We start from the raw sequence: 23,310 nt of genomic DNA on the forward strand, positions 1-23,310 counted from the left end.
GTGTCCCGGGCATGCTGTCTCCAAAGGTTCTGGGGAGGACCCTGCACAGCCTCCTCCAGCTCCTGGTGGCTCAGGTGCCTCAGGCACATGGCCACACACTCCAGTTTCCGCCCTGTCCTCTCACGGCTGGTTCCCCATCTGTGCATCTCAGACCCCCTCCCCTTTCTCTTAGATGATCACCTGTCACGGGTCCAGGGCCCACCTTAATCCAGGATGCCCTGGTGTCAACGTCACTCATTGAGGACGTCTGCCAAGACCCTGGTTCCACAGGAGGTCCTGCTCCAAGGCTCCAGCTGGACGTGAAGGGGGGTGCCCAACCTACCCCACCACAAAGCCTTCGAGGTAAACCCAGGCACTGACACCTCAGTTGAGACCTTAGAGCAGAACCAGGTTGCCATGGAGCCCAGGGTCCTGCTTCCCAAGAACTGTGAGAGACGAATCTATGTGGACTGCCGTTTTAAACCACTAACGTTTGCTGGAATTTGTTACCAAGCCTTGGACCACATACCGGGACCAACAGTTCCCCTCTCCCCAAACAAGACACGGGCTGTTCAGAATCCAGTGCCTTTGCTGCAGACTGCTGTGTCCTCTGGGTCCTGTCTGCCCTATGTGGAACAAGATCCATTTGGTTTTTTGTTCTTTTTTTGTTGGAGACAGAGACTCGCTGTCACCCAGGCTAGAGTGCAGTGGCATGATCAAGGCTCACTGCAGCCTCGAACTCCTGACCTCAAGTGATCCTCCCACCTCAGCCTCCTGAGTAGCTGGGAATATATATACATCACGACACCCAGCTAAGTTTTTAATGTTTTGTAGAGACGGGGTCTCACTGCGTTGCCCATGCTGGTCTCAAATTCCTGAGCTCAAGTGATCCTCCTGTCTCAGCCTCTCAATGTGCTGGGATTACAGGCTGAGCTACCATGCCTGGCCACTTTGATTTTAGTGTCCTTCTCTGGGGTGGTGAAAAGTTGACCACCCTACAGGAGTCCCCAATATCGTCCTGAGACATTACTGCTCCGTGCAGCCCCCAAGCTGGGGAGGTCACACACAGAGTGAGTCTGTGACGAATCTTGGAGACAAGGCCCCCAGCCCAGGCGTACCCCTCCTGCTAGCCTCTGCCTAGAAGCTTGGAAGGTGGAGAGGAAGCCCTGAAAGAGAGGTACAGACTCCAGTCCCCTAAAACCTGGAGGTGGGTCTCAAAGGAACAGCTTTACCCAAGGGGAGCCCAGCAGGCACCTTCACAATGTGCCTCTCCCTTTCCCCCATCCCTGGGGGCTGGCCCCTTTCTCACTCCCCACCCCACCACCTCATGGGAACGTCACCCAGGGGTTGCCATGGTCCCATGCCCTGGTCAGCCACCTGCTGGTGTCCTCATCACACCTCCATGTGGAACCTCTCTCACACCCACCTACAGGCCTCAGCCAGATGAGACTCCTGCCCCTTCACCCACACTGCCCTTCCCAAACGGGGCACACTCAGTCATTCTCTAAGGACAAAGGGAACCCCCCCAACCGGCTTTCCTCACCAACACATCTCTCCCATCTCTGACTTCCTGCCACATAAGGCTCGCCTTAAACAAGCCTTACTTGATGCCAACATCCCCTGACAAGCAGAGCCTTTTGTCAAAAGTCTGCTTAGCCTCTTGTGTGCCCACAGCAATGGTAGCTCACTGCCAAGATGCTTCTACATTTGGAGCTGCAATCTGTTCTTCTGTGTTGGCCCCGGCCACTAGGCTGGCTGTGTCCCCTGCCACAGACACCCTGTCTGTCCCCCAGTCCCTGGTTGCCCCCAGAGAGCTCTGACTCAAAAAGGCCCTAGAGTAAAGTAGCTCCACACCTTCAGCTATGTCTTTTCAAATCCCTGGGGCAGCACCCAGTTCATTCCCAGGGCTCTGAGCTCAGATACAGGTCTCGACAGTGGCCAAGGAGATCCCAGTCAGGCCCCGAGCTGTGGGGCAAAGTTGGTCACTTTACAGAATCCCAGGTTCTGACGTCCAGCCTGGAAGTAGACGGGAAAGATCCCTCTCCCCCAGGATCCCCCCGGGGTCTCAAGGCTCAAATGGCCATTATCATGCCACTCTACTCCATCTGGGGTGACAGAAGGAAGGAGGGAGGGAGGGAAGGAGGGAAGGAAGGCAAGGTATTACGGTGGGGAGTTGGCAGGCAGACAACTTGCCACAGTCTCACGGGCAGAAGGGAGTGTCTGAAAGTAGGCAGAGGCCCACAGTCAGGGCCACTATCTGAGTCCAGGACAGGGAGAAGGCTCATGTGTGCAGGCAGGCACCACTCTAGCCAAGTAGGGTTTCACCAATGCCTAAGATAAGTGATGCACAGGACTGGAGAAATGGCGTCATCAGACACTTTAAGACTTGTGGCATGTCACTTTGGGGATGCCATGTATTTGTTATCCTGATGGCAGGAGTGGATCAGTACGTGTACCCAGAGTCAGAACTTCTTTTGTTATTAGCACCTGAAATGTTAAAACCAGGCCACCTCTGTCACTTCAGTTGATCAGGGAGTTTAAACAGTATTTCCAGCCGGGCGTGCTAGTGCCCCCCTGTACTGCCAGCACTTTGGGAGGCTGGGTTAGGAAGGTCACTTTCCCAGGAGTTCAAGACCAGCCCAAGAAACACCTTGTCTTTAAAAATAAAAATAAAAAAGAGAAAAATATCTTTACAGATTTCATGCAACAGCTCTGAGATGAAAAGTTCTGATATTTCAGCAACAAAAACCACAGGTACTGCTAATACTGCTTTTTGGGAATGCTGCTTGCATTCAAGATGGGAGGAAATGCTAAATGTCACCCAGAGGTTAAGAAGAGCCAAGATGTGCTTTTCTGCAACCCCTCCCCAGGGTGCTCACCTCACTGGCTCCCCATTTGTCCACCTAGGCATGACAAGAGGCTGGAACCAGACAGAAAACAGTCCTTGCCCTGAGAAGCCAGCCTGCCTGGGAAAACAAGGTCCCCCGAGAGCTAGTCCAGAGGAGGGGCATGTGCAGCTCTAGGCTTTCATCTGAGGTTTGGAGGGCTGGCAATGAGATGGGGAAACTGAGGCTGGAGTATTGGGGGAAACAGGTGATGCTTCAAAAGGACCAGAAGTCAGAGGAATATGAGCTAACTCCCTGGAGTTCACGGAACTCAACTGTAATTTCCTAAGCCATTATGTAGTGCAGGCAATCCCCTGGAACCCCCACCACTGGCCACCAGCTTCCCGAATGACCCCAGACCCCAGCCCAGGCTCAGAAGGCAGGGCAGGGCCACCCTGAGCTGGGAGGTGGGGGCCTCTCCCAGGGCCCATGCAGTCAGAACAGCCATAATAATTCCTGTGGCATGCTCCAGGTCCTGTAGTGTGACCAGCCAGAGGGTAGGCTTTGGGTATGGGTCTGGGGGAGAAGGAAACAGGGCCAGGCAGAGGGGACAGCAAGGTCCTATCCCCGCCTCACCCCCCAGAGACGTCTTTAAGGGTATGAATTCTTCCTGCCACAGGTCTTAGCGGTTGAGTGTTTGGACTAAGTCCTGAGCGTGACGAGAAAGTACTGATTCTGGTGGAGGCAGTGCCACCCCGCAGAATGCCCTGGCATCTTGCAGTATGATTCTCCAGCTTTAGCCCATCTATAGTCTCCCAACAGAGAGAGCCGGCAGAGCAACCATGTGGGAGACAGAGTGGGGCAGGAAATCCAGAGAGGAGAACTCTGTCCTGGGATGCCTGGTGTAGTAGTGAGCTGCCCATCACTGGAGGAATCCAAGATAACATTGCAGTCTGCAGAGGCACCAAAGCGCTTGTTCCCCAAGAGGGAGGGCAGGGCTGGGGAAAGACTAAAGGTGTTGGCAATAAGCAGACTTGGGCATGGAGTAGTCAAGCTTCAGAGGGGTTTCATCCTAGCTGGGTGACATCAGGTACATGTGAGACCTCTCTGAACATCTGTGACCTGGCTCAAATGCCGCACACTTCATAGTCCTGCACTCAGAGGTTGACCAAAGTGCCTGCCAGGCCTGAGGTGGGCTGGGGTCCCCTTCACCTAGCCACAATGGCTGCCTACTAGGTCTCCAACATGGGTATTCCCGCTTCTTTGCTCCAGACAGCTCATCTGTCCCTCTAGCCGCATTCCCTAGGAGGCCAGCCCGTTCCGTTGTTTGGCATCCGTGTCTCTGACCTGGTTCTCAGGTGCAGCCACCCCCAGAAGAGAGAAGCCCAGCCCCACCTGAGCTGGCATCTTTGAGACTGACAGCGGAGGCAGCCACAAAGGCTGGAGGGTCCCTGTCCAGCCTGGCCCCCAATGCCCTCCCTCTAGCCAGCTCATCCCACCCCTCTTGGCTAAACCTCATCTGATCCCAGGGACCTCAGAGTAGAGAGAAAGGGATCCCTACTCCCTAGGCAGTGTTGGGAGAGCACCAGGGCCTCAATTTCCCCAGGAAATCACTGCCTGACACTTCTTAGCTCCCTAGTGGGTCTCCTTCCAGGGGCAGAAATCTGGGTGTGACTACCTGGGCTCCCCTGCGCCTGTCTGGCTTGAAGACATCACTTTTGTCCTGGTGGTGGTGGGGAGGCCAAACCAGGAGCACAGAATCAGCGGAAAGGGACTTTTTAAAAAATTATTATTATTTGCAGACAGGGTCTCACTCTGCCACCCAGGCTGGAGTGCAGTGGCAGAGTCCTAGGTCACTGTAACCTTGAACTTCTGGGCCCAAGCGATCCTCCCACCTCAGCCTCCCAAGTAGCTGGAACTACAGGTGTGTGTCACCATACCTGGCTATCTTTGTAAAATTTTTGTAGAGATGGGGTCTCATCATGTTGCCCAGGCTGGGGAAGGTACATTTCTTAACCCTAGGGCTGTGTATACAGAAATCCATTTTATTACTTTTTAAACTGTGCATGTATCTGACATACACTCTTTCCTGTCTGCATTTTTTCACATTTAAAATAAAATATTTTAAAGGGGCCAGGCACGGGGGCTCACACCTGTAATCCCAGCACTTTGGGAGGCCAAGGCGGGTGGATCACCTGAGATCAGGAGTTCGAGACCAGCCATGGCCAACATGGTGAAACCCTGTCTCCACTAAAAATACAAAAATTAGTTGGGCGTAGGGGCAGGCGCCTGCAATCCCAGCTACTTGGGAGGCTGAGGCAGCAGAATTGCTTGAACCCAGGAGGCGGAGATTGCAGTGAGCCAAGATTGTGTCACTGCACTCCAGTATGGGCGACAGAGCAAGATTCCATCTCAAAAAAAGAAAAAAAAAAATAGAGTATTTTAAAGGAAGGGGAAGCAGGCTCTGGTTCCCACACAATCCCCACTCAGTGACACTGGAGCCACCCCTGGCCATGCTCTGCCATCAGAGAACCAAAGCCAGGTCCCTTCAGCCCTAAAGTGGCCATAACCACATGTATCCCCCATGAAATGTCCGAGCATGGTCCAGTTCTGGCTGAGCGGGAGAGGCAGCACAATCAGAAGGCTCCACAGGCATCCACACCCCTCCCTGGGGCTTTCCAAGAGTATCTGAGATGCCTGTAGGGTGGGAGGGAGACATCCTTCCCCTAAACAGACAACCTGCCGCAGCTTCACAGAGGTGAGATTTCAGAGGGGAGCCCCAGGCAGAAAAAGGGACTGAATTTGGGGGCAGGAGGGTCACCACTTCTGGGGTCCTTCGAAGCCCCCGCAGGTGCAGCCCTGGGGGAGAACTCCGACTATCGCAGCCTGCAGTGGCAGTGAGGATGCCCTGCCCAAGGGGCAAGCAAGGTAGGTGATGGCGGCAGCAAAGGGGCGCAGGAGGCCTGGGCCAGGCCCAGTGACCCCACCCCTCAGGCCCTGCCCCCGGGCCTCCCCCTGGACAAATCAGGTTGATTCCCGACCTCCAGAATACCCAGAGAACTGTGCTGCACGGACGCTCTCCCACAAGCCCAATCCCTCACAGCTGCACAAGGGAAGAGGCAAGAAGACCTGAGGGTGGTGGGCAGAGCCAGGCCTCTGTTCCCTTCTGACCAATCCAGGAGGGCTTCCTGGGAGCGGGGTCTCCTCCGCCTCAACTGGATCTCAGCTGAAAGGCCAGCTCATTAGAGACCGCTGTGACCTCCCTTCTGGGCACCACCCCCACAGCCCCGGCCTCCCCCCGGGGTCCCCAGGCCACCTCCTCCTTTGCTTCATCTGTAGCCAACTCCCCGGCATGAGCCCAGGCATGAGCCCGCGCGAGTCACTGCGGCCGCCGGGGCGCCGAGGCCAGTGCGGGGACATAGCAGGCCTCCCTCCTTCGGACCTTCCGCCGAGGCCCCGCGAGTGCCACAGGTTTCCACAGGGCCGGGGCACACGGACCCGCGCAGCCTGGGAGCCAGGGACCCCAATCCCAGCGAAGGGGCGCCTCGCACCCCAGTCCTCACGCGGTCCCCGAGGGCTCGCGGTGACTGCCGGGTCGGGGAGGAGGAGGGTGGCAACCCGGCCCCGCCGCTCCAGTTGCTGCAGCAGCCCCCCGGGCCTCAGTCTCCGAATCTGCCAAACGGGCGTGTGGCAGCCACAAGGTGTCTTTTCGGAAGACTCACAGGCGCAGGCGCAGACGGGTGCGCACCCCTAAGGCGCGCGCGAGCTAGGACCTCGGCCCGGGGCTGGGTGTCCCCGGCCCCGCCCCCTGCAGCCCTTCTGGAGCCAGCGCGCCTGCGTCGCGGGCGCACGGGGGGCGGAGCTCCCGGCGTCTCCGCCTCTTACCCGACGTTCCCCGCGCCCGCAGGCGCTGACGTGGCCGCCGTCAGAGCCGCCATCTTGTGGGAGCGAAACCAACGCCTGGCTCGAAGCAGCAGCTTCTGAGGTGAGGGCGAGGGGCGCGGGTCGGTGTGGGCCGCACACAAGTTGGAGCCGGCGGGGTCTGGGGACTGGCCTCGGGGCGACTTGAGGTTCGCGAAGGGCACCTCGATCCCGGCGGCGGCGGCGGCGACAGGGCCGGGCCGGGGGCGGACGAGGACGGGCCGGGCTGAGGCTGGGGAGTCGGGGCTGGGAGGGCGGGCGGGTCGGTGAGCTCCTCGCGCCCCTCACAGGTTCCCGGAGTCGCCCGCGGCCCCTTGTCCTCCTCTGCCAGTCCCTGCCCCCGCCCGTCGCCCGGAAGTCAGCCGGGACGCCAGGCTCTTCTCCAGGAAACCTGGGCTTCCTGCTTCCCTCACCTCTGCCCCTCACGTTTCCCGAGGCCGCCCGCGCGTGGAGGGTTGGGGTTAGCGGTCTCGGGGGCCGGTGGGGGTTGTGGGGCCTCCTCCACCCGAGTACAGGCTAGCGAGCGGCATCCGGGCGGACCGCTGCCTCGGGGACCGGGAAACTGAGGCTCAGGCGGCCCCAAGACACCGTCAAGGTCACGTAGGTGGTGGGGGCTTGCACCTTCGCCTCCCGACTCCATCCAGTTCGTGTTTCTTCTGAGGAAGGCACTGGGTCAGGGGCGGTGAGAGCGAGCGGGCGGGCAGTGGACAGGGACCCTGCGCCTTTCCCTGTCTGCTGAACGGAATGCGTGGACCTCCGGGGAAGCCCAGAGTGCCTCCCTTCACAACAGTGAGACGCGATTTGGGGTCAGTATGAAGTCTCCGGTGGCTTCCAGAGGGCCGGTCGATGTTCGCTTTAACTCCAGGGTGGTTTCCTTGACGTTGTCGGCAGTAGATAAGAAGGCCTCTTTTGAGCTGGTGAATCTTTAACTTGCCTGCGGAACGACCTGCTCGTAGACTCTAGGCCGCAGAGGCCGGCCCCAGCGCTCTCTCGGGGCACAGCCTGGGTGGTTACGGCTTGTGAGATTGGGTCTGTACAGCCGTGCGCACCTAGAGTGTTAGATAACCATTCCGACGGCACTTCCTGGCGGACTCCCTTTCCGTCCAGGCAGCCAGTTGCTGCTTTGCAGGAATTGAGCAGAAATGCGCTCGGAATCGCGGGCAGAAAAAGAAGGGAGGTCGGAGTCTTTGGATGGTCCCCGAAGTCGCCGCCTAGTTTAGAGCTGTAGAGTTGGTGCCACTGCCCCTATTGGAGTGGGCAGTTGTATTTCTTGTTTCAGAACTAGTGGTCAGCAGTTTTCTCTGCCGCCGGTTGTTGCAAGGCTGGTGGTTCTGGCGTTTTCCGCAGTGTGTTGGGAGGAGTGTGAGATGCCGAGGTGCGGTTGTGTGCGGCCCCTGTGGCCCTCTGCTTTTGCGTTAGCCATTGTCTAACACGTGTGACTGCATGGATGATGTCCTCATTTAATTTGAATTTTCACCAGCACTACCAAGGTAGCCAGAACCATAAGGTCCTGAAATGCCGTACTATTAGCTGGGTCCAAAATTGAGAAGAATTGAGTAGTATAAATGTTAGTATACACATCTGATTGGCCACATTGTTAGAGGTGTGTTGTCCACGTTTTCACATGTTGGTAGACCGGAGAATATCTGTCACTTGTCTTTAGGTGTATCTTGTTGAAAATAAATCCAAATCATTGCAGCAGTAGGAATATGCTGTTGCCTGTCAGGCAGTTTTTCAGATTTGCTAGTTGAAAAAGATTTGAAACAGTTGGTTTGGACAACAGCTGAGTCACAGAATGACTGTGAGTGAAAAGCAAAAACTGGTTCTGTGCCCCTCACAGTTCTGATTTTGTACATCATGTAGTCTAGCTATGCGCTGTACCTCTTGCACAATATGGAGAGGACATTCAGACATCTTCACCTGCTCATCTGCCCCTACAGACTGGACAGGCTTGAAACTATAGCTTCGAAGATGCATTTGGCCTTTCATTTTTCACTTCAGTAAAATTTAATATGGACTGTCAGCTGCTGCAGTGATCATAGAAGTAGACCTAACTAAGAGAAAAAAACCTGTTGTGCAAGTTCACACGCAAAGTATATGACTGTGGTTTCAGAGAGTTGAAGCAGTTTTTTCTAGATTCTTCAAATTAAATGTCTCATTGGTGTATTTAAACCAGCTCTTACTCACAGGCCATGCTCACCAAGCTTTTGTACACACTTCTTCCTGAGCTGTGACCATTCTCTTGAGCAAGAGGCTGCAGCCAGCCTGGGCTGGCAGGCCCATACTGTCTCTCATAGGCATTCTGTCCTCTCCCCCTGACCTTTCACCTCGGTAAACTCAAGAGGGTGAAAGGAAGTAGAGTGCACTGTCAGAGGTAATTGGGAGAGAAACAGGAAAAGGCCTTGCAGTGGGGATCTTAAATTATGAGAACTTGTGTTTTCTGTGTTGTGCCTGCTCCTCATTGGTGTGGTTGGTTGGTAGGGGTATCCTGCCTGTAGCATCTGAAGTGGTCTTTTGGAAAAGGTTTAGCCCCTTCATGTTGGGATTCCAGGATTTGCCTTCATCCTCAGGTTCGTATTTTCCTGTGGTTGTTATAAACTCTTTAAGGCATAGTTGCACTTATCACCTTACAGCTGTGCAGGTGCCCAGCACCGTCTTGGAAGGTAGTTTCACATTCTCAGGTGGGTCAGATGACCTTGTTAGCAACTTGACAGACATGTCCTGGATGTTTTTTGTTCCCAAGAGGCTCTCAGGTCCTCCCCCAGGGTCCTGTCACTCAACCATCTACAGGGATGAGAAGACAGTAAGGCTGGCTGATTAGCCATAATGTCCTTGACTAATCCTGGTTTCCTGGTTCTCACACAGTGGTAACAAGGGCTTGCAGCCGGTTGTCAGCCAACAGACTGGGAAAGGTGGTGCTTCTTACAGGCCCTGATAACAGGAAAAGCCTAAATGACATCAAGAGAAGAGACAGGGAAAGCATAAAAGGCAGATTTTCACAGGCACAGCAATTGAGAATGATTCTGTTTAGAAGGCAGACGTTCTCCCACACCCCGGAGGCCCAGGGCTCACTGTTAGTGTACAGCATGAAGTGAACGGGAGACTTGATTCAGTCCATGAACATTTCAGGAAGTTAGAAGTCTGTAGTTGTGGATTGCAAAATACATATCTGGCCTGCCTCCCATTTCCTGCCATACAACTACTAAAATACTTGGAATCTCCAAAGTGATGATGTCTTTTTGTACCCTAATGAGTTGACCAGTGACGGGCAGCCCCTACGAAACTTCAGGGTAGGGCTAGTCACGGGGCCAAGGTAGGATTAGAGGGTTTCAGCCCCACCCTCCAATTTCCCCAGAGTGGAGAGGGACTGAAGATTGAGCTGGTCACCAGTAGCCAATAATTTAATCAATCACACTAATATCATGAAGCCACACTTTTGCCTTCAGTAGTTAACAGCATCTACAGCCCCGTGTTTCCACATTTGTACAAAGGAATGTTCAGACTGAACCACACTTAAGTACAATTCTGAAATAGCATGAAATTCCTTGTTGATGGGAAATACCCAAAAGGCCTGCCTGGGCTTTCAGAGAGCTTCCAGAAAGCTGAATTCATGGAGGTTCCTGGAGGGTGGCACGCCCAGGAGGGCAAGGTAGCTCCGTGTCTCTTCCCTCATACCCCACCCTATGCATCTCTCCATCTGTATCCTTTGTAATATCCTTTATGAAAAACCAGTAAACTTTAGTGTTTTTCTGAGTTCTGTGAGCCACTCTAGCAAATTAATTGAACCCAAGGGGAAGGAGTTATGGGAACCCTGATTTATAGATGGTTGTCCAGAAGCACAGGTAAAATAACCTGGAGCTTGTGATTGCCTCCAGGTGGACAGTGTCAGGATTGAACTGAATTAAAGGACACCTATCCGGTGTCTGCTGCAGAACGCAGAACTGGTTGCTTACTTGGCATGTGTGGAGAAACCCCTGCTCATGTGGTGTGAGAAGCGACCTGTGTTATAAGAGTGTGTGAGAAACTGAGTTTGGGTTTTCCTGTGTCCTCAAAATAGTGTGTTTTGAAAATCTTCTAGGCAGAATGTATTAAAATAGTTTTTACTCCCTGAAGGGATGCCAGCAAGCTAGAAAGATTCATTTCCAAAGGACTTCCAGTGGTAGCATGGCTAGATATGAGACATCTTTCCATTTGTGTCACACAGCAAGTTATTTTTGCAGTACCATATACACTATACGGGAAACTTTTAAGTATTTTATAGGTTTGATTTAGGTATAAATGGTCAAGAGGACTATTGCTAGATATCATCTAGACTTATCCTGAGGATTGGGAATGCAGGCGGTTAGATGTGCCTGTGCTTCGTACCTTCTGTAGATGGGAATGCAGTTGCTCACTCACTAATCAAATTTATTGATTTATATTTAAAATACTATGAATACATCTGGCAGTTTTGGTGGTGACATATTCCTTAAAATATTTGTATTAACCAGGCACTGTGGCTCACACCTGTGTAGTGCAATCTACTTGGGAGGCTGAGGCAGGAGAGTGGATCACTTGAGCCTAGGAGGTCAAGGTTGCAGTGAGCTGTGATCATATCACTGCACTCCAGCTTGAGTAACAGAGCAAGAATCTTAGCTCTTAAAAAAAAAAAAAAAAAAAAAATGTATACCTACTCACCAGCTGAGGACCTGGGGGCAGGTTTAGAAAACAGATTTTGAACATGCATCCCTCTTGTGGTGTCTGACATCACTGAGCTGCCACACTTTTTTGCCTTCAGCATCTTCAACCCCATTTTTCCACATTTTTACAGTCAAATGAATGTTCAGACTAACCCACACGTGAGTACAGTTTTTAAACAGCATGAAATTCCTTGTTGACATGATAGGTTTTTCGTGACAAACTTAATTTTTAGGGAAAGCACATCTGCAGATGTATACAGTTGATCTTCATGAGCCCTAGGGGCCTGATAAACATTCCTTTGCCATTGTTTTCTCCTCTCCTTGGTGGTGAGTCACTTGTGCAGTGCCCGGCGGAAGAGGGTGGGAGGCTGGGGAGGAAGGCCTGTTCTGGGCAAAGGAAGCCCTACTTGATGAGCATGAGGCTCCACGGGGGCAGGGGCTGTGACAGTGAGTGCCACACAGAGCCACCCACACTGGTGGAGGGAAGGCAGGGAGATACCAGGACCATCCGGAAGGGGCTAAGTGTCATTTGACAGGTGCCATGTGAGCAGAGAAGTGGAGTGGCCTGGGACAATCAGGGCAGAATCCCTGAGGCGGATGCACTGGCTGAGTTTGGAGACCTGCCAGGAACAGGGTGCATACTGGGTGGGAAGCCTGCTGGGGTGTGCAGTGGCCCTCAGAGGGGGTCTACGATCCCCAGAAAAAGGATTTGGGGAATCTGGGGGGGCATTTTGGGTGGCAGCACTGGCACCTTTGGCAGTGGCAAGAACACTTCCTGTCTGACCTTCATGTAGGGGAGGTCATCTAATGTCCCAGATGACCTAGACCTATGTCCTAGACCTGTTATAAATATGAAAAAAAAAAATTTTTTTTGTGCATAGTTTTAACAGGTGTTCTGAAGTTTCAGGAACAGAGTCACCTTATAAATCAAAGATGATTGTATATTGTTCCCTTCAGAATCATAGCAAGAATTCGGTTTCCAGAAGGAAAAACTACAGTAGTTGCTTCATGGACACAGCTTGCTCTTGAGGTTGGAGGTGTCCGTGCATGAGCAGCCTGGTAAGGGTGGTTCTGTGGCTGCCACCTTTGGTCCTCTAGTGTAGTTGTGAAGTCACTTTCCTTTACTCCCCGTTGCATCATAGTTGGGGCAGAGCAGTGGTTCTCTGCCATCTTGTGCGAGTGCTGGGATGCTGTCTCCACTTCCTTTTGGGTTGCCAGAGGCAGCATTTAGAGCACAGTGTGGGCATTATGTTGTGGACCAAGGCAGCCTGTTGCAAGGACCTGATCTGGAAGCAGCCGTGGGGCAGCTCTGAGCAGAGCATGGGGTCACCTGGCTGACTGCTGTGCTGAGAGCACGCAGGAGGAGGCTGGAGACAGGGTTCTTCTTGCCTGGGGAGCAGGAGGGAGGTTACTCGCATCACAGTGGAGAATGCTTGTTGGGTTTGGGTGGGGGGTTTCGGCAGCAAAGCTGGCTGTCAAGGGGCAGGAATTGGGAGGAGGGTCTAAAGCCTTGAAGAGAAATATGGGGTCACTGTGTAGGGGCCACCATCACCTGGAGAGCAGGGCAGATGCCAGCGTGTGTGTGAGACCTAGGTCACCTGAGCGGAGGTCCCCAGAGTGTGTCCCTGGGGTGTGCCTTTCTCTTACCTTCTGGAGTACATCCAGAAGCGAGGATTTCCTGCAAGGGTGGTGGCCTCCCAGGGCCTGTGGGGGGTGTCCCTGTCTCTTTACATGTCTGACCAGGGTGGGGTGGGGTAGCAAGGCAGTGCTCATCCCAAAGCTGGGGGAAACCTGGTGATGGCTCCCACTCCCATTGTTGCACTTTGCTTTTGATTCCTCTGGAAGAGCAAGTCCTTGTGTGGTGTTTCCCCTCAGCCCACATTTTAAAAATGAAAGTTTCTTGAAGGCAGAAATCAAGTTTTAGGCATTGGCTCAATCACTGGTGCAGCCACTGCATTAAGTTTCTTTAACCTAGTATGGAGAAGCTGCAAGGGCCCCCCTCCCCCCCCAGTGGTTGGAGGAAGGAGCAACTTGCTCTCCCAGTTTATGACAGCAACACCAGCAGTGTGCTGTTCCAGTTCCCCATTTTTTTTTTCAAGTGATGTGGAAAGGGGCCTTCAGAGCGCTGGATCCCTCGGCCCCACACAAGGGTGGGCCCATGTTCACCCCAAACAGCGCCTGGCAGTAGCTCAGTGCCCAGCATGTCGGTGGTCAGTGTGTAGTTCAGGAAGTGAACTGGCAAAGCTGAATAAATGAGATTTACTTCCCAGCAGAGGTCAGAGGCCCTTTCACCCTCTCTTCCTGGGTTCTTGGCACTCCCCTGAAAACCAGGGTAGCATTGTCACATCAGATAGCTCTGCCATGTCTGCGCTGACCATGCCGAGATGGGCACTGTGGACTCGGCCTCTGGTCATTGCTGGAACCAGCGGCCTCCATGTGAGGTACAGGGGAATGCACTGCTAGCAGATGGTTGGGGTATGGACACTCATCCTGCCCTCTTGACTTGGTGCTGTACCATCACAGTCACTCGCTGTTTAGCATGCTGTTTAGAGTGAATCACTAGGGCCCAGGCCCCTGGGAGTGCCTCCCCTCAAGTTGGAAGAGCCCTTGGGCACGGCATAGGCTCCTGGCAGAATTGGGCTGGGCCATGATCCAGGGCGTTGGCACCTCACCTAGGAGTTGGGGTTCTGGTCAGAAGCCCTGTGGAGACAGGGTCTCCCCTGTAGGCACCAAACTGACCTCAAACTGCTGGTTCTTTGGCCCTGGGGACAGGGCTGGTTGAAGTATTCTCCCTGCATCTGTCACCTGCACAGCAGGGATGCTGTAGTTTCTTAACTGTTTGGCGTTGCAGTGTTAAATCCCTGCAGGTTCCTCATTCTCAGCTTGTGTTGTGAGTTTCAGTGTTGTGGGCTAATGTGGATTTGCATTTCTGGTCTTGGTTTTCCCAGTGACCAGTCTGTCAGCCACTGCACTGGGGGCCAGGTAGAGGCCAACTGCACCCTGCCTGCCAGAGTAGAAATACTGGTAGGCCCCAGGCTCTGCTGCCCCTTCCATGTCCTTGTGTAGGCATCCGTGGACAAAGCTGACTCACAGGGTTTGCACAGCTGCAGGGAGGCCAGGAAACATGGGTTTTATTCTAGAGGGCCTTGTGCTCAGTGACAGACCAGAGTCCCATCACTGAGAGAGCAGGGCAGGGGCAGCACAAAGGACTGGACAGCGTTTGCCATGATGCTGTATGCATAGCCAGCGCAAGTCCCTCATTGTAGCTGTGGTCAGGGGTCATAAGACACTGCCCTCAGAAGCCCTGGGAGCCTACCTGGTGTGTGCTCAGAGCTGTGCATCTGCATATTTCAGAAGGGCTTATGTTTGGTGAGGTGCTTTGAGGACAGTTAAGTAACACTTCACAAATACCAAGAAGCAAGAAATACACAAATAAGCAGTTAGTGGGCAGTGACTCTTTGGTGTTCACATTAGCTGTAGTCCTAGAACTCAGTCCATGAGGTGGAATCACAAAAATGGAATTCATTTCTAGCTGTCAGTACACAAACTGATTTAAGGTATCACCTTGAATCTTAAGCTGACAAACAGTGATCTAAACTGAATTTCACTGATTGCCCCACCTGAAAGAACTGATAGATAATGCCCTCCCTTAACTCAAGGCCAGCAGCAGATGTGTTAGAGGGGACCGTCATCTCCTAATGGCTTGTGGGGTCACTGCATCAAGTTGTAATGCCTAATGAGCTCCTCTAAAAACATCCTGAAACTTTAAAAAAAAAAAAAAAAAAACCAGCAGACTCAGCGGGACTCGCCTTCAGATGCAGGCCAGAATGAGAGTTCTAGAATGTGTGTGCTGTTCTTTTGTCTCAGTCTGCATGATTGCAAGTCTCTTCAACATAATTGGGTCCATAGAGTGTCTCAGTCGTGTGTGTTCCCCTCTGATCATGCTTTTTGATTCGCACCTGTGTCACAATTGTGCTGGCTTGTGAGATGTGTCTGCCTGTCACCATTATCGGCACATTTAGTTTTCCCTTTACATGAGTTTTGGTAAAATAGTGACAAAATGTAATTCAGTGCTCAGTTGCAGAAAAATGTCAGGCCTACAGAAATGGAGCATTTGGCTGGTGGGTAGACTGATGACCATAGGCTTTATTTGGCTGCTGTGGTAAACAAGCAGCAGCTTGTGCAGGTGAGAATAAATGGCCATATTGCATTTCATTTTAAGGACTCTCTTAAAATGAAAATCCTCGTGTGGGAAATGAACACAGGCTTTCACGAAATTGATCATCTACACTATATGTATGACTGTTGAAAGGCTGCTGTTCCTCAGAAATCCTTAAAATGTTGTATAATGTACATGAGTCCCTTCGGGAAGTCATCGACTTTGTTCAGTTTCCTCAGCTTAGAAAGTAAAATTGAGATTATGAACTATAAAGATGTGTGTAATTTATCTGTCAGTGAACTTGACACAGTTCTAACTACTGTGGAGGTCAGGGCAGGAGGATTACTGGAGCCCAAGAATTCAAGACCAGCCTGGGCAGGATAGCGAGACCCTGTCTATAGAAAATATTAAAAATCAGCCAGGCGTGGTGGCGTGCCCCTGCAGTCCCTGCTACTTGGGAGGCTGAGGTGGGAGGTTCGCTTGAGCCCAGGTGTTCAAGGCTGCAATGGGCTGTGATCGAACCGCTGAATTCCAACCTGGGTGACAGAGTGAGGCCCTGTCTCAAAAAGTGAACTCTGGATGTCACTGGCTTTCCATGTAAGCAGAGCACACATCATGTGAGCCCCATTTGTGGATGTCAGTCAGCGGAATAGAATCTTGGACCTGGAGTTTGTTTGTCCTGTGCTAGAGGTTGGAGGTATCTCTGTCTTTCTGTTGGTTCTTGTCAGTTCAGGTCACTTAGAGATTCTGTGATGTACACCAGCTCTGACAGTTTGGAGAAAATGATCTACCTTCTGCCTGAGCCTGTTCCTTTCCCTGACTCATGCCAAAGCATCCCTGAGATCTGCAAGGGACCGAGGATAGTACTGGCTGGTGGTCTGGGTACAGGCCACAGAGGCACTGGCTCCCCTGTGCATCTGGGCCATTTTGGTTGGATCCATTCATAGACACAAAACGGATGTGAACTCACAGAGCTACATTTCTCCCCACCCCGTTCAGTGAGGTGTCAGGGAATGTAGCTGCCAGAGGTGACTGTCCTGTTCTCTGGTGTAATGCCTGAAGGCCACCTTAACCATTGGTCTCTGGTCCTCACTGAAGAAAAAAACATTTTTCCTAAAAGACTTTTTTTCCCCAGAGTTGGAGCCCACAGCGTGGTCAGGAAAGAGAAGTAGCCACTGGCGGCTCCTGGCATCCTCCTGCTGGGCAGCCCTCCTCTCATAGTGTGAGGGGTCCCATCGTGTACAAGCAGGAAGGCTCTGAGAAAGCCAGGGTTTGCTGCTACCACAGGATAATTCCGATGAACCTGAAAAGAGGGTTTTGGCTTGTGTGTGGGGAACTCTGGTGGAAGAAAGGGTGACAGCACTTGGCCTGGGCATGACACAAGTTAGGCCCTGGAATTGAGAGTGGGGTTTGCTGTGGATCTTTCTCCCTCGTCCTAGACTCTGTTGGGTCTCCACCTGTCACAGAAGCAGTAAATGGTGCAGGGGCTGCCAGGTCCAGGGTCCTGTGGGGATGCTGGAATGTGCCAAGGCAGGATGTGCCAGCCACCCTCTGCCCATGTGTGCAGCAGGGCCACAGATGTGCTTGTGGGAGGGAGAAACTACGCTGTCTGTGCTGATGTCTTGACACCTGAGGTTCAGCCCTCCTGGTTCTGCCATTCCCTTGCAGGGCTGCTTCCCTCCTCTGGGGACTCTAATGCTTTGGTCTGTTAGGGGGAAAAAAAAAAAAAAAATGCCAGTCACGGTGGCTCACTCCTGTCATCCCAGCACTTTGGGAGACCCAGGTGGGCTGACCAACATGGTGAAACCCCGTGTCTACTAAAAATAAAAAAAAAAAAATTAGCTGACCATGGTGGCACGTGCCTGTAGTCCCAGGTACTCCAGAAGCTGAGGCAGGAGAATCTCTTCAATCTGGGAGGCGGAGGTTGCAGTGAGCCGAGATCGCGCCTGGGAGGTTGCAGTGAGCTGCAGTTCTCCCAAGCGCCGGCATGTGTGGATCGTGGACAGTGCTGGGGTCAAGTCCTTCTAGACTTGTTAACTTGTAAAGTTAACAAGCCTTTGACACCACACACCCTTGCCTTAGCTTTCCAACACCCCAGTAATAACATCAGGACTCCCTGAGTATCGTCCACCATATGTTTTCCTGGAGTAACTCATAAAAGGCCCTCTTTTTGTTCCATTTCATGTTTTTGAGTTTTTCCTGCGAACCTGTCATTAGTTTTTCCCCGTTGCCCAGAGTTGCCTAACTCCATAATACAAGAACACGTAGATGGTGTGCCCCATTCTTGCAGGTGTCCACCTCCTGCTCCAGTCTGAGGGAGTTGGCTAGGCTGCTGCTCTCTCTCCACATTGCTATGGGCTTGCATCCTCTCCCTGGATCCCTGGGGGAGCTTCTTGCGGGGAGCACGTGAGAGGTCTGAGGCCCTGCGGTTTGGGAGTTATTTTCATTCTCCCCTAACACTTGTTGGATACTTTGGCTGGGTATAGAATTAAAGGTCATGTTCTAAGGGTTTTGAAAGCACTGTTTCAGAGTCTTCCATTCTCTGGGGCAACAGAGGTGTCATTTGCCTCTGGGCATTCTGGAGTCCACCTTGAACCTTTAGTGGGTCTCATCTAGGTCCTTGGCTTTGTGCTTCGGCCCTGGGTCCCCGCTCTGGAACACAGAAAAATTTCACCCCGTAATTTCATACGTTCTTTTAGGGTTTCCGTTAGTTGATATCTTAAAATAGTCTTCTGTCTTCAGTCTCTTGTCTTGCTTGCCTCCTTCCAGATTCCTTTTATATTTGGGTCTCTTATGTTGGTGGCCTTTCAAAGGCAGACAGGCAGTCTCTTTAGGGGGTGGGGATGAAGCTCCAGTTGCTTGTGTGTGGATCTGCTGGGGCATATAGGACTCTCAGGAATTATTCTGGAATTTCATGGCTCAAGTGTGTTGTCATGGCTTAGCGCAGGCCTAAACCCTGCTGCAGCTGCTCCCCTAGACCAAGCTTGTCCAACCCTTAGGCCGCATGTGGTCCAGGATGGCTTTGAACCTGACCCAACACAAATTTCTAATAAAACATTGATATTTTGGGGAGGGGGGGGTTTGTTTTGGTTTGGTTCATCAGCTGTTGTGTTAGTATATTTTGTGTGTGGTCCAAGACAATTATTATTCCATTGTGGCCCAGGGTAGCCAAGATTGGACATTCCTGCCCTAGACAGTCCCAGCTTCATCCCTTGGGTCCCAGGTGGTCCAGCTTTCTCTGCCTGGTCAGTCATCATGTCCAAGGTCTTCCTCCCTTTTCTCTCTGCCCTTCAAGGTGTGTGTGTCATTTTGGTATCTTCATTGGCAGTGGTTGCAGGAGTGGACTGAGAGGGCATGTATTCAGGCTCTTCTGTGTTCTGTGGGTGGTGGTCTTCCTCTGGGCTTAGAAAACATGGCTATCCCCAAAAAGGGAACACTACAGTGAAGGTCCTTAAAAATTTCAGAATTCATTTAAGTTTCAGAATAGGTGACACGTTCAAAACCAAGAGCAAAGTGTCCAGAGGACACTGATCCAGCTTGAAGGAGTTCTGCGGCTCGTCTGGGATGATGGCAGTGTCAAATCAGACGCGGGCGGCCAGTTCACGCCCACTGAAACACGCAGGCATGTGTGGGCCCTCGCCAATGTTGAGAAATGGAGAAGAGGCATTTCCTTGAAGTAGTGCGCGGGGGTGACTGGATGAGAAAGTCACCAGCAGACAGTCATGGCCATGATTTAGCCAAAAGCTGCCTCCATATGGAACCCCTGGTGGAGGAGGTCTGATGAGGGGTGGGTGTGGTCACAGGCTCCTTGCATGTCCTCTTGAAGGCAGAAGCCTTCTTCACTCAGGGTAAGCCCCCCCTGCGGGTGCAGTGAAGAAGCAGTCAGTGTTTCAGAAAGTGACCAGTTTTTTCTAAAGTCCCTGTTGGGAATAAAATCACCTGATTCGTGAAAGTGCCCGCTGGGCAGTGAGGCCAAAGCCTAACAGCTTCAGAGTCCTTACAGAGGTGTCTGGGCATTGGAGGCCCTTCCTTCTGGAGTCTCTGCAGGGCTCTGATGGTGGGTGCCAGCCAGTCGACTTAATTGCTGTCCCTGATATTTGTGTTCTGCTGAGGGAACCCCTACCATTGCAGTGTGGGGCACACATGGTGTGCGTGCCCCATCGAGGTGTTTCCTCATAGGAGTGTGTCCCTGAAGGTGTCCTGCTGTGTCTGGCCTGGCACTGTGTGCTCTGGTCCTTGTGAGTGTGGGGAAGCAGAGTGAGGTCTGTGTTGGGGTGTAGAGGAGCCTTGCACGCACCTGGAAGCCAGTCCTCAGGCAGCCAGCGTCCCCTCCTGCGTAGGCTGGGATGAGGCAGCCTTTCTGGCCAGTGGGGATGGCTTCCCAAGGTGAGGGCAACAGCTTCTCAATTTCTGACTCAGCCGTTTTCCCTCAGCCCCCATCCTGAGGTGGATTTGGGGGGCTTGGGAGGCAGGGCTCTTTCCCTGTTTCCCTGCAGGCTTCCAGGAGGTGGGGTGAGGCAGTGGTGTGTCCCTGGGTGGGTGGGCTCTGAGCAGCTGCTGCTGGGCAGCACAGAACCAGACATGGAGCACCTTGTCTCTCCAGGTGTCCCTGGCCAGTGTCCTTCCACCTGTCCACAAATATGGGGAACATCTTCGCCAACCTCTTCAAGGGCCTTTTTGGCAAAAAAGAAATGCGCATCCTCATGGTGGGCCTGGATGCTGCGGGGAAGACCACGATCCTGTACAAGCTTAAGCTGGGTGAGATCGTGACCACCATTCCCACCATAGGTGAGGTGGGGGCCAGCAGGGAGTGGGTTGGGCTGGACTGGGCCAAGGTACAAGGTCTCACCCTGCATCCTGCACCCAGGCTTCAACGTGGAAACCGTGGAGTACAAGAACATCAGCTTCACTGTGTGGGATGTGGGTGGCCAGGACAAGATCCGGCCCCTGTGGCGCCACTACTTCCAGAACACACAAGGTGAGTGGCTGGGGCCTGGTCCCATGGGCCCTCCTGCTTCTAGAGAGGGGGGCCAGCCCACAGATGCAGCATCGATGCCCATAGATGCGGCAAGGGGCCTGTGTTCCCATGACCATTTGACACTGGCTGCCTTGCAGGCCTGATCTTCGTGGTGGACAGCAATGACAGAGAGCGCGTGAACGAGGCCCGTGAGGAGCTCATGAGAATGCTGGCCGAGGACGAGCTCCGGGATGCTGTCCTCCTGGTGTTCGCCAACAAGCAGGTAGGCGCCCGGGCCAGCCTGGGTAATGTGAGGCGCCAGCATGGGTTCCTCCAGGGCACCTGGTGGTAGGGGTTACTGGAGGCTGGTGGGGCCCCTTTCTCTGTCCTGGGGACAGCTCTTCCCACCAACCCTTCCTTCCCCCAGGACCTCCCCAACGCCATGAATGCAGCTGAGATCACAGACAAGCTGGGGCTGCACTCCCTACGCCACAGGAACTGGTACATTCAGGCCACCTGCGCCACCAGCGGTGACGGGCTCTATGAAGGACTGGACTGGCTGTCCAATCAGCTCCGGAACCAGAAGTGAATGCGACCCCCCTCCCTCTCACTCCTCTTGCCCTCTGCTTTACTCTCATGTGGCAAACGTGCGGCTCGTGGTGTGAGTGCCAGAAGCTGCCTCCGTGGTTTGGTCACCGTGTGCATCGCACCGTGCTGTAAATGTGGCAGACGCAGCCTGCGGCCAGGCTTTTTATTTAATGTAAATAGTTTTTGTTTCCAATGAGGCAGTTTCTGGTACTCCTATGCAATATTACTCAGCTTTTTTTATTGTAAAAAGAAAAATCAACTCACTGTTCAGTGCTGAGAGGTGATGTAGGCCCATGGGCACCTGGCCTCCAGGAGTCGCTGTGTTGGGAGAGCCGGGCATGCCCTTGGCTTTAGAGCTGTGTTGAAATCCATTTTGGTGGTTGGTTTTTAACCCAAACTCAGTGCATTTTTTAAAATAGTTAAGAATCCAAGTCAAGAACACTTGAACACACAGAAGGGAGACCCCGCCTAGCATAGATTTGCAGTTATGGCCTGGATGCCGGTCACCAGCCCAGCTGTTCCCCTCAGGAACATGTGGTGGCGCAGAAGACCGCGATCAATTCTGCATGGTCATAGTAGAGATCCCCGCAACTCGCTTGTACTTGGGTCACCCTGCATTCCATAGCCATGTGCTTGTCCCTGTGCTCCCACGGTTCCCAGGGGCCAGGCTGGGAGCCCACAGCCACCCCACTCTCCCGCAGGCCGCCCCACTCACCTTCAGGCAGCCTATGGGACACAGGGCCCCATCTGTCCCTCGGTCACCGTGTGGCCAGAGTGGGTCCGTCGTCCCCAACCCTCGTGCTCGCTCAGACACTTTGGCAGGATGTCTGGGGCCTCACCAGCAGGAGCGCGTGCAAGCCGGGCAGGCGGTCCACCTAGACCCACAGCCCCTTGGGAGCACCCCACCTCTGTGTGTGATGTAGCTTTCTCTCCCTCAGCCTGCAAGGGTCCGATTTGCCATCGAAAAAGACAACCTCTACTTTTTTCTTTTGTATTTTGATAAACACTGAAGAAGCTGGAGCTGTTAAATTTATCTTGGGGAAACCTCAGAACTGGTCTATTTGGTGTCGTGGAACCTCTTACTGCTTTCAATACACGATTAGTAATCAACTGTTTTGTATACTTGTTTTCAGTTTTCATTTCGACAAACAAGCACTGTAATTATAGCTATTAGAATAAAATCTCTTAACTATTTCGCCGGCTCTCCAGTGCTTCCACGTAGGCATACTGCCCCCAGGAGATGGTGGATCAGCCAGCTTTAGGAAGTGCAGGTGACTGCCTAGGGCCACCACCTGAGTCCACACCCTCTCCATGTCCCCTCCTGAGTGTGTGGGCACTTCTCTGTGTCTGTGTGAGAGGCTCTTCCAGCATGGTTAGCCACACTGACCTTGGTCTCTGTTCGCAGTCCTGTTGGGCCCAGCCAGTGAGAACTGGGCCACACAGGGCAGGGGTCAGCAGGCACCATGGAAGACCTCAGCCTCCATCCCTCCCTCGGCCTGCTGCTGAACCCGCTTTGTATAACTGGCTATGGGGCAGGTCTACCGCTAGCATACATAGTGCTTTGTGCCAACCGGGGAATGGTTCCTGAGTGGATACAGCCCCCAACTCTCCTCAAGATGCCATGCAGCGGGGAGCTGCCAGTCTGGGGGTACCTGTTTGTGGGATGTGGCCATCAGCAGGTCTAAGGTCTGCCTTCTGTTGGGCAGAGTCCCGACAACCTTCATCCCCCTTGACAGCACCCAAAACAGCAGTCTCCACTCCAGTAGCCACGTGAGGGTGAGGGCAGAGGTCAAAGCCACATTAGCCACACCTTGGCCAGGGCCCTGAGGAAGGTCTGCTTAACTTCCTTTGAAGTCAGAAATCGGCCAGGCGAGGGAGCTCATGCCTCTGATCCCAAAACTGCAATGCTGCAGTGAACTATGATGCAGCCCAGGTGCCATCTTTATGCCATGCAGTCTGGTGGCCACACACATCCTGAACAGCCCTGATCCTTCTTAGGGCCAGGCAGAGGGGACACCCACCCCATTGGCCCGGGAGAAGCAGACCTGGGGGTTGGGGCAGCAGGCAGTTGGTGGAGTCCCCCAACCCCCACACCCAATTGAGGCTGTGCCTCCACAGACTATAGGGCTCTCTGCCCCAGGTTCCCACATTGCCAGCTGAGCACCCGCTTCCATGGCCTCGGCCCTCTCTGGGTTTTGGTGG

General features: G+C 53.2%; 1 protein-coding gene across 3 annotated transcripts; it reads left to right on the forward strand.

Annotated features, from left to right (window-relative positions):
* The first annotated feature begins 6,721 nt into the window (after positions 1-6,721).
* Positions 6,722-22,302, forward strand: ARF1 (ADP ribosylation factor 1). 3 transcript variants are annotated; one of them, XM_015114303.2, is made up of 5 exons: positions 6,722-6,874; positions 20,167-20,351; positions 20,431-20,541; positions 20,679-20,803; positions 20,948-22,302. In XM_015114303.2, the coding sequence occupies exons 2-5, from the start codon at positions 20,204-20,206 to the stop codon at positions 21,107-21,109; spliced, it is 546 nt and encodes a 181-aa protein (XP_014969789.1). In that variant the 5' UTR covers positions 6,722-6,874; positions 20,167-20,203; the 3' UTR covers positions 21,110-22,302. The 3 variants fall into 3 exon arrangements, with proteins under 3 accessions (XP_014969789.1, NP_001180216.1, XP_028684664.1); NM_001193287.1 differs by having other exon boundaries at positions 6,749-6,789; positions 20,948-21,210; XM_028828831.2 differs by lacking the exon at positions 6,722-6,874 and adding an exon at positions 6,951-7,531.
* The last annotated feature ends 1,008 nt before the right edge of the window (positions 22,303-23,310 follow it).

Source organism: Macaca mulatta, chromosome 1, assembly GCF_049350105.2.
Source record: "Macaca mulatta isolate MMU2019108-1 chromosome 1, T2T-MMU8v2.0, whole genome shotgun sequence".
NCBI lineage: Eukaryota > Metazoa > Chordata > Mammalia > Primates > Cercopithecidae > Macaca > Macaca mulatta.

Excerpts from the sequence above, each read along its gene's own strand:
- ARF1 (XM_028828831.2), top strand. The coding sequence starts at position 7,470 with ATGCGTGGACCTCCGGGGAAGCCCAGAGTGCCTCCCTTCACAACAGTG. Across the intron at positions 7,532-20,166 it reads ACAGTGAGACGCGATTTGGG|GTGTCCCTGGCCAGTGTCCT; the intron begins GTCAGTATGAAG and ends TTGTCTCTCCAG. Across the intron at positions 20,352-20,430 it reads GACCACCATTCCCACCATAG|GCTTCAACGTGGAAACCGTG; the intron begins GTGAGGTGGGGG and ends TCCTGCACCCAG.